Source organism: Penicilliopsis zonata, assembly GCF_001890105.1.
Source record: "Penicilliopsis zonata CBS 506.65 unplaced genomic scaffold ASPZOscaffold_21, whole genome shotgun sequence".
NCBI classification, from domain to species: domain Eukaryota; kingdom Fungi; phylum Ascomycota; class Eurotiomycetes; order Eurotiales; family Aspergillaceae; genus Penicilliopsis; species Penicilliopsis zonata.
The window spans coordinates 247,465-256,708 of NW_019208929.1; the positions used below are offsets into that span (position 1 = coordinate 247,465).

At 54.4% G+C, this 9,244-nt stretch overlaps 5 protein-coding genes across 5 annotated transcripts in view; 3 read left to right on the forward strand and 2 right to left on the reverse strand.

The window, feature by feature from the left end:
• Nucleotides 1–1,029: 1,029 nt before the first annotated feature.
• ASPZODRAFT_19809 (hypothetical protein) lies at nucleotides 1,030–1,483 on the reverse strand (the record flags this gene model as incomplete). The annotated part of the gene is made up of 2 exons (XM_022727483.1): nucleotides 1,030–1,345; nucleotides 1,404–1,483. The coding sequence occupies 2 exons, from the start codon at nucleotides 1,481–1,483 to the stop codon at nucleotides 1,030–1,032; spliced, it is 396 nt and encodes a 131-aa protein (XP_022577627.1).
• Nucleotides 1,484–1,505: 22 nt separating this feature from the next.
• Nucleotides 1,506–2,388, forward strand: ASPZODRAFT_169684 (hypothetical protein; the record flags this gene model as incomplete). Its single annotated transcript, XM_022726905.1, has 4 exons — nucleotides 1,506–1,555; nucleotides 1,629–1,741; nucleotides 1,820–1,983; nucleotides 2,062–2,388. The coding sequence occupies 4 exons, from the start codon at nucleotides 1,506–1,508 to the stop codon at nucleotides 2,239–2,241; spliced, it is 507 nt and encodes a 168-aa protein (XP_022577628.1). The 3' UTR covers nucleotides 2,242–2,388.
• Nucleotides 2,389–2,656: 268 nt separating this feature from the next.
• Nucleotides 2,657–5,258, forward strand: ASPZODRAFT_19811 (hypothetical protein; the record flags this gene model as incomplete). Its single annotated transcript, XM_022727484.1, has 2 exons — nucleotides 2,657–3,001; nucleotides 3,066–5,258. The coding sequence occupies 2 exons, from the start codon at nucleotides 2,657–2,659 to the stop codon at nucleotides 5,256–5,258; spliced, it is 2,538 nt and encodes an 845-aa protein (XP_022577629.1).
• A 44-nt stretch (nucleotides 5,259–5,302) lies between these two features.
• ASPZODRAFT_1220457 (hypothetical protein) lies at nucleotides 5,303–6,346 on the reverse strand. The gene is made up of 3 exons (XM_022721311.1): nucleotides 6,107–6,346; nucleotides 5,969–6,026; nucleotides 5,303–5,902 (listed from the first exon to the last, which is right to left on the reverse strand). Exons 1-3 carry the CDS (start codon nucleotides 6,160–6,162, stop codon nucleotides 5,348–5,350), a joined length of 669 nt encoding a protein of 222 aa, XP_022577630.1. The 5' UTR covers nucleotides 6,163–6,346; the 3' UTR covers nucleotides 5,303–5,347.
• Nucleotides 6,347–6,650: 304 nt separating this feature from the next.
• ASPZODRAFT_169686 (hypothetical protein) overlaps nucleotides 6,651–9,244 on the forward strand; it is a 2,739-nt gene continuing 145 nt past the window's right edge. Inside the window, exons 1-3 of the mRNA XM_022726906.1 lie at nucleotides 6,651–7,058; nucleotides 7,088–7,833; nucleotides 7,919–9,244. Of these exons, the coding sequence (XP_022577631.1) occupies nucleotides 7,022–7,058; nucleotides 7,088–7,833; nucleotides 7,919–9,217 (2,082 nt within the window). The 5' untranslated portion in view covers nucleotides 6,651–7,021 and the 3' untranslated portion in view covers nucleotides 9,218–9,244. The remainder of the gene's footprint in view (nucleotides 7,059–7,087; nucleotides 7,834–7,918) is intronic.

The window sequence follows — 9,244 nt, forward strand, 5'->3', positions numbered from 1 at the left end:
CAGTGAAGATTGCAGCTGAAAAGGTGGAGGTGAATGAGCAGTTGGTGGCAGCGAAGAAGAAGGAAATGCGGGATAAATCCCGTAAGCTGCTCAGGGGCCATCAACATCATATGCTGATGCGGATGTACCAGCCTTACTGGTTCGCAGCGGGGATTGACCGCGATAAATTCTGCGCCCATCTCACCCAAAGAACCCACAATTCGATTGGAATAGGACAGGATAAGACCTGGCATAGATTCTGGCGAAAGGAGGCCAACGAACTCATCCGGACGACCGATGGTGTCACTGCTGACAATGTGGGCGAAAAGCTCTACGAGCACATTCTCAAGAATTCAGAGACGTATCGGGGCAAAATCGCCGAGGCACTAGGCAAGGGTATCCAGGAAGTAGGGACAAGTATCGCGGCCTTGGGTCCGGTCACGAATCCCTACGGAGACACCGATCCTGAAGAGGCGTTCAGCATCAACGCCGGCTTCGAGGTCTCTTTCAGCCCGCAAGAGCTTTCCGTGATCAAGCAGGATGAGTTCAGCCGTGGACGTCAGGAGGCTCACAACAATACTCTGATGCAATTGACTGCCATGCTTCAGCAGATGGGAAATGGGCAGCAGTCTATCTCCCTGCGAGTTGGGTCGATGACGCTCACAGCCCTTGTGCAGGTGAACAGTATCACCTATGACAGGTAAAGGTTAATGGTTTATTACTTTCCTCATAATGAATATTCTATTATTTATACCCAAGGCTTAGCCCTGTAACCGGTGTATCCAGGTCTGCCAGAAGAGTACCGTAGACATTCCGAGCCTCAGGCAGACTCAGGCAGAATTGATTCCTGAGGCATACTCAGGCATAAACTATTGCCTCAGGCAGGATTCTTGGGCAGATTTCTCAGGCATCTCAGGCATCTAAGGCATCTATACATATATGACGTTCGACGGTCGGAGAGAATAGGATCTGCACTGCAGGACCAGGTGGTGATCTGTACTCCGGGATCTGTATTCCGAAAAGAAGCACTGAATAATCAGATAACGCAGCTTATCTCAGCAACTGGTCGAGAAACCAGAAGATCCTGAGGCAAAGAAGAAGAAGAAGCCAGAAACCAGGCGTGGTGGGGGCCTGCAGCGGGGCAATTCCACAGTCTCGGGCGGTCTTCTTGATAATACAGCAGAGAGTCGGAGGCGGCGATTCTGGGAAGTTCTTAATAATATTGATTAAATGAGGTCTTCTCTCGCCAATGGGAAGCTTCTTCGGCATCTTGCTGTATCGGATCACCTTATTCTTGCCAGTGTTTCCAGTCTTTCCAGCGTTTCCAGCGTTTCCACTCCTCCAGGGCGGGTTCCCGATAGCGAATCTTTCCACCCTATATTAGACGCCCGCCCCTCTTCCCTCCTCTTCCTTCTGTTTCTTACCTCCCATCTTCCATCTTCACCTTCATCTCCATCTCCATCTTCATCTCCATCTTCATCTCATCTTCATCTTCATCTTCCATCCTTCAATCTTTCTCCATCACAATGTCTGGCCTCAAGTCTGGTGACAGCTTCCCTGCTGACGTCGTCTTCTCGTAAGTGGACTCTCTCTCTCTCTCTCTCCCCCCCCCCATCTGGCAAGAGTTTCGTTTTAATGGTTTTTTCTAGCTACATCCCTTGGTCGGAGGAGTCTGGCGAGATCACTTCCTGCGGTATCCCCATCAACTACTACGCCTCCAAGGATTGGGCCAACAAGAAGGTCATCCTCTTCGCTCTTCCGGGTACGTTCTCCAACAGCTCCCCCCCCCCCCCCCCCGGGGACCTTCTTTCCGAGACTGTTGCTAAACTCGCTCGAATAGGTGCCTTCACCCCCGTCTGCTCTGCCAGACACGTCCCCGAGTACATTGAGAAGCTCCCCGAGATCCGCGCCAAGGGTGTCGATGTTGTTGCCGTCCTGGCCTACAACGATGCCTACGTGATGAGCGCCTGGGGCAAGGCCAACAACGTCACCGGCGATGACATTGTGAGTTTCTTCTGGGAATATGCTTGTTGGAATCTTGGAAATACCCATTGGAACGCATGCTGATCTCTTTTCTTCCAGCTTTTCCTCTCCGACCCCGAGGCCAAGTTCTCCAAGAGCATCGGCTGGGCTGATGAGGAGGGCCGCACTCGCCGCTACGTCATCGTCCTCGACCACGGCAAGGTCACCTACGCTGCTCTTGAGCGCGAGAAGAACGTCCTCGAGGTCTCCGATGCCAACACCGTCCTCAAGAACCTGTAATTTTTCCTCCTCTTTTCTGAGGGCTCTCAGTGGACACCCTCCAACCCCCCCCCCCGATAGATTTCACATGCTGTCAGATAGAAAGATAACGACCGGCGCTGGAAAATCATAGAATAGATTTTCTTAGCATAGAGAATAACTCATGACGCTATGACTGAAGCATTCTTAGTATTGTCAAAATGGGTAGTTAATAGTAGCTCATCTACCTGCGAGAAGTACTCTGTAGTAATAATAAATACTAAACAGTATAATACTAAACAGTAACCTATATAAAGAATTTACTATTCGTTATATGAATGCAAAGCGTTAAAAGTATCTTCCTGCCAAGCATGACGCGCTCCGCTATCGATAATCGCCTACAATTTATTTTCTGGACTCCGGACCACGACAAAGCTCAACCACCCACACGGCCGTCATGGCCTTCAATCCCTCTTCTTCCAGGCGTCAACCCGGCCAGCAGGCCTCAGCCTCCGCCTCCGCCTCTGCGGCCGCTCGCAAACGGGCCAAAACACAAGATGCACGCTCGCTTGCCGTGCAGGCCGCCGACGCCGCCCTCTCTGCGACAGGCGAGCTCGACGTGGCGGCGTTTATCGCCGCTCGTGAGTTCGAGATCCGCGCCCTGGAGAAGGGTATGAAGCGATCCCGAGAGGCGCTGACCAGCCGTGCGTTCCAGAAGGTGCCTAGATGTCTGCGTCGGAGGACAGCGAGCCATAATGTCAAGCGGGTTCCTCGTCGGTTGAGAGCGCGCGCAAAGAGAGAGGTAGAAACAAAAATCATCATGCTGTTCTACTGTCCTTTTTTCGCTATTCGTTCTAACGAATTAGATGATTGAAGATAATACACCGACGGTGACTGCCCGACGACGCAAACCAAGTCAACGGATGCGGATCCGACTGGAGACAGCCCGCCGTCTCCAGGGATTGAACGCGAAGACGAAACTGCGCCGGGCGGCGTTCAAAGCGAAGCAAAAGAAACAGCAAAAGAAAGAAGACGAAGGAGGAAGTCATGACTATGAGATTGCCCCCCGCATACCCAAGATCAAAAAGAATAAGCTCTCTCGCCCGAACCCACCGGAGTCGACGCAGTTCAGCAAACGGCAGAAGAACAAGACCTGGTTACCCACCCATATGTTCCATGCGAAACGGGCGCAGATGACTCCCTCCGGGCAACCGCTGTGGAGGTTCGCGCTGCCGCTGTCCCCGACGGAGAAGAGTTACCGACCTTCGCACCGGGCGAGGGGCGCTCGTGGCGCCATCGCCTGGGATGTGAGTTATATGTCTACGATCCAACTGGAGGGGAGTCGAGGCGCGTTGGAGAATGTGCTCCGTGTGATGGGCGTCGAGGGGGAAGATGCTTGGGGAGTTGGCAGTTCACGGGGGAAGAAATGGCGAGCTGGGACCAGAACGCTGCAGACTTGGCTGTTGGAGCGGGAGGGTGTGAGGAGACCCATCGCCCCGGTGACTTTGATCTGGTGTGGTTCAAGGAAGGAGGATGTCGATGTCGAGATGGTCGATGTGGATAATGCTGCTGCTGCTGCTGCTGCTGCTAACAAGTGCAGGGTGTGGATAAGAATCCATCCGTCTGCATTTCTACAACTGTGGAAGGATCTACTGGAGGTCTCGAAGCGACAGAACCCCCCCGTCATGGTGGAAGATCTCCGCTATGAAATCGGGAGTATCGACATCACAGGTCCTGGATCGACAGAAGCCTTGATCTCGACGTTACAGCCGGTGCTAGACCCTGCAGGCGATGACTCCCCGCAATCCACCTGGAAATCGCTGGCAGCAGTTACGAATCCCTCCTCGCTACCGCTGAACGCGCTTCTCGCGTTTTCAGCGACGGACCCGCGCCTCCGGTTCCCACCCAAGACCGTCAAACCGCGCACCTCCGAAGCAGACATGAGCGAGCTTGCGGTCCGGCTCGCCGACTGGGCTCCAGACCACACGCAGGGCCCTGCTGCTCTCTTCGACCGCCCGGCTCGGCTTGCTGCCGCTCGTCGCATGCCCAGCCAGAAGGCCATCAATCGACGGCGCACTCTTGCCGGGCCGGGCGTCTACCCCGCGCCGCAAGCTACCGATCCCCAGATCCCAATCATTGCCTTTACGTCTCGGCCTAGAGTTCCCAGCAGCAACACTCCAGGGACATGGACAATCCTGCTGCCGTGGAAATGTGTCACCGCGGTGTGGTACTCGTTAATGTTCTATCCGTTATCCAGCGGGGGGGTTCCGCGCTTCGGCGGCATCAAGGAACAGCAACAACTCGCCTTTGAAGCCGGCGAGGCGTGGTTCCCCGGCGATTTCCCGGGCACCCGAGCCGGGTGGGAATGGGGCCTCCAGGAGCGGGAGACGTCGAAACAAGCCTGGGAGCGCAAACCGAAGGGGCGAAGACCCGAATTCGACAGTCTCGATTTGGGAAATGGGCAGAGGGGGGAGCTTGGTCGTGGCTGGGCTTGTGATTGGGAGGTGTTGACAGAGGAGGATCATAAAGAGGAGAAAGGTAATCACGAAGAGAAGGATCTCAAAGAACCTCTTTCAAACATCTACCAGCTCAGTCCGGCGGTTGCGAATCTCGCCCTCCATCCTCGTCGAGGCGGGCCAACGGTCCAGAATCTCCATCTCCATTTTACAGATGGATTGGCGCTCGCCACTGTCCGGATATCTCTTTACGGCCGCGGGACGCCTACGCCCCATGCACGAATTTACCGACTTCCCTCGGATGAATCGCGCCAGAAGTGGCTTCGTCTGTTGAATCTGAAGCACGACGGGAAAGATAACGACGACGACGACGACGACGACGACGACGATGGTGGTGATGGTCTCCCCCTTCCCACGGGAGAAGACCTGATCGGCTTCGTCACGACGGGGAACTATAATCTTTCGGAAGGGGCAGGGACGGGGATCGGCTCGATCAGCGTAGGAAAGGTTTGCAAGTCCAAAGACAGGTCGCAGAGGAAGATGTGTATTATTCGAGCGGCGGGGGAACGGGTCGGTCGACTTGGGTATTGGGAGGTTGCATGACTACATCAACTACATAAAAGACTAGAGGTAGAGTAGTACAGAATAAGATCAATACAATACATATCAAACTCTTTCCAAGCAGTTGTCTATTATCCCACCACACGGTCGACAAAAGCCTCTTCCAAACGAGAAACCTCGCGCTTAAAGTCCTCGACCTCCTTCCAGCAATCGAGGGGCCGTCTGTCATGCAGACGGAGACAGGAGACGACCTGGTTCTTGGCGCGGGCGACCCCTTCATCCAGCTCGGTGAGTTTTCTGCGGCCCTCGAGCTTGGAGCGCAACTGGTCGATCTCGCTCATCACCGAGTCGCGCGAGATGTCACGGTTGACGATGGGCGTCGAGGCAGGTTCGGCAGTGGGTTGTTCGGCGGAGAAGAAGGATGAAGAAGGGGTGGAGTCCCTGCCTGCGAAGGGTATGCGGGGGGCATCTAAATCGAGAGAACCGGCCGGGTAGCTTGTAGTTGAAGAAGAAGTAGTCGACGAAGGAGAAGAAGAGGAGGAAGGTGCCTTGGTATCCTTGGCCTCTGCGATCCGCTTCTCGATCTCGGCGAGGGTCTGTTGTTCGCGTGCACGCAGGCGTTCGAGTTCCTGGGCTACACGGGCTTGAATCTGGAGCTCGATCGACTTGGCGCGGGACGAGTCGGTCTGTAAATAAGTTTTTTTTTTTGGACTTTATTTATATCTTTTATGAATTCGGGGCATTGTGCATACCTCGGTGCTGGCCTGGAGGTTGTCGACGAGACCGGCGGAGAATTGGATGGGCGAGGAACTGCAGAGATATCAGTATCTCATCATATATTCAATCAAGATGGTATATATATATCAGTGAGCAATCGTAACTTGTCGTACCTCGAGAAAACGTGCGAGCCCGCCGTCTCTTGGGTCTTGGAGCTACCGGCGCCCATTGTGTCTCTGCTCACGCTCTGCTGATGTGCTGAGTGGTTCCCGCGGATGATGCTCTGGTCCTGCAGTGACAAGACGCTCCGACTCGACCGTTCTGCGCGGGTGGTGAATGAACTCGTGGAATCCCAGTGCGTCGATATCCGGGCCTGAGAAGCCGGGATCACATTGACAATTGCGATGGTCACGTGTGGATAGCTTAGTCATGGAATAATGTACACAATCTATGCAGCACACTGTACAAGACACAGTATGGCGCACACTGTTAGAGGTAAGGTAACTAACTAACTAAGTTAACTAGTTACTTAGTACAGTACATTGTAGGTACTCCGTACGGAGTATAAAGTATTAAGAGAATACCACAATTATAGAGACTATATAATAATAGAATAATCAATACCTCTCGTATCTTCAGCTTGACCGCCACTAGCCATCCATACTAAGCAACGGGCAGATGGCGGGCATTCAAAAGACCTCCGATCTCCAATCTCCGGCTCTCTGCAGCATTCATTCAATCTGAGCATCTGGTGATTCGTGCATGTTCCGTCTGTCGGTTCCAGGTTCCTTTTTACTCTGTCTATCTTACCGGGAGAGGCGGTATTACCATTGGTAGTCACCATTAGTTACCTATTAGTTAGTAGGTACCTCCTACCTAAGGTACTCCGTACCTGTTACTAGGTAACTACCTGTTCCCTGCTCCAGACGGTTCAATAGTCAAGACTGACAATAGAGTCTTATTGTCTACCTACTCTTACTAGGTAGGTATTAGGATATACCACAATTTTACCAGTAAGTAATGCTCGGTATTCTTCAATCCTGGACTAGCCATTGTCACTCACCGGAACCCACCAATTTCATGGTGTCATGACAATGAATGGCCTGACAAAACAGAAGATCTCAGGTAACTAGCTGTTGACTGACTCGAAACAGGTTTGACGTACTCCGTATGGTCCGGGTCTGGAGAACGGGGGAGAAGAAGAAGAAAGACAGAGAATGCGATGGTTGTACCTGACGTCCTCCGTAAGAAGAATCACCCGCTGCAGACGGCGAACAGACCCTGGTCGGTCTCCCTCCTCTTCGCTGCTCTTCTGGCCGTCATCTTGAGCCACTTTCTGCGGCCGACAACGTTGTTGTCCTTCTGTTCCTTCTGTTCCTTCTGTTCCTGCTGGTCTCCTGGTCCCGGTGAAGATAAACCACTCGTTGTGGCCCGCCCGTCCAGCGCTGACCTCATCGTCCACCCCTCCTCGTCATTGTCATCTCCAGACCTCCTGCAACCCCACCAGCTTCTTCTTTATCATTCGCCTTCCTGCCTGCTTCGTGGCTCGTGCTCCGCTTCTGTCTCTCTTTCCTCCTCCTCTTCTTCTTCTTCTTCTATTCTGCTAAACGACGACTTCCCTTCCTCTCGCCATCCTCCCTCGTCGCGCTTCTGTCCCAACCCACACCCCGCTTCCCGTCTTCCCTCTGTCCTCCTCACCACCATGTCGTCCTCCTCCTCCTCCTCTCCTGTGGTGGAAGAAGCCAAGCGTATCGCGCGAGAGTTCGATTACCCCGCCGAGCGCGTGCAAGTGGGTGTCAAGGAGTACATCCGTCAGATGAATGAAGGTCTGGCCGCAGAACACACGACTTTGAGCCAGATCCCGAGTTTTGTGACGGCAGTTCCGAATGGCACCGAAAAGGTTTTTCCTTTTTTTTTCCCTTTTTTTTCCGTTTTTTCTATCACTCTCTCTCTCTCTCTCTCTCTCTCCTTTTCTAACTCGTTAGGGCCTCTACTTGGCTGTAGACCTGGGTGGTACCAACTTCCGCGTGTGCTCGGTTGATCTCCATGGCGATAGCACATTCTCCCTCACGCAGTCGAAGATCATGATTCCCCGCGAACTCATGGCGTCGGGCACCGCCAAGGATCTCTTCGTCTTCCTGGCCCGTCAGATCGAGGCCTTTCTTCGCATCCACCACAACGACCATTTCGAGGCACACATCCGACGGAGGAGCCTGGGGCAGACGGAGCAGGAGCTGTTCGACTTGGGCTTCACCTTCAGCTTCCCCGTTCGCCAGATGGGCATCAACAAGGGAACTCTGATTCGCTGGACGAAAGGCTTCAACATCCCCGATGCCGTCGGCCAGGACGTGTGTGCGCTGCTGCAGTCGGCCATCGACGAACTCGGCCTGCCCGTGCGCGTCGCGGCTCTGGTCAACGACACCGTCGGCACCCTCATGGCCCGCTCCTACACCTCTCCCGGCAAGACCGGCACCCTGATCGGCGCCATCTTCGGCACCGGCACCAACGGCGCCTATGTCGAGCGACTCGACAAGATCACCAAGCTCGAGCAGTTCCCCGACGCCCACTACGACAGGTCCACCAGCGAGATGGTCATCAATGCCGAGTGGGGCAGTTTCGACAACCAGATGAACGTCTTGCCCACCACCCTCTACGATGACGCTCTCGACGCCGACAGCAACAACCCGGGCATCCAGATGTTCGAGAAGCGCGTCTCGGGCATGTTCCTCGGCGAGATCCTGCGCCGCGCCCTCGTCGCCATGCACAGAGACCCCGCCGTCGGTCTGCTCAAGGCCGCCGGCCGCTCCAAGGTCGTCGTCCCCCAAGACTCCGCCCTCTACAAGCAGTGGGGCATCGATACCAGCTTCCTCAGCTTGGTCGAAGCAGACAACACCCCCGGTCTGGTGGAGGTCAAGGTCGCCCTCAAGGACCACCTCCGTGTCGATGACCCCAGCTACGAAGACTCCCAGGCCGTCAAACTGCTCGTCCACGCCATCGGCAAGCGCGCCGCTCGCCTCAGCGCCGTCCCCCTGGCCGCCATCCTCCACCACACCGGCAAACTGCAAACCGAAGATCTGGTCGACATCGGCGTCGACGGCAGCCTGGTCGAATTCTACCCCAACTTCGAGGGCTATATCCGCGAAGCCCTTCGCCAAGTCCCCGAGATCGGTCCCGAGGGTGAGAAGAAGGTTCGCATCGGCATTTCCAAGGATGGCAGTGGTGTCGGCGCAGCCCTGATTGCCCTCGTTGCCAAACAGGAGGACCACCACGTCCAGCATCAATAAATGAAAAAAAAAAAAAAAAAAAAAAAA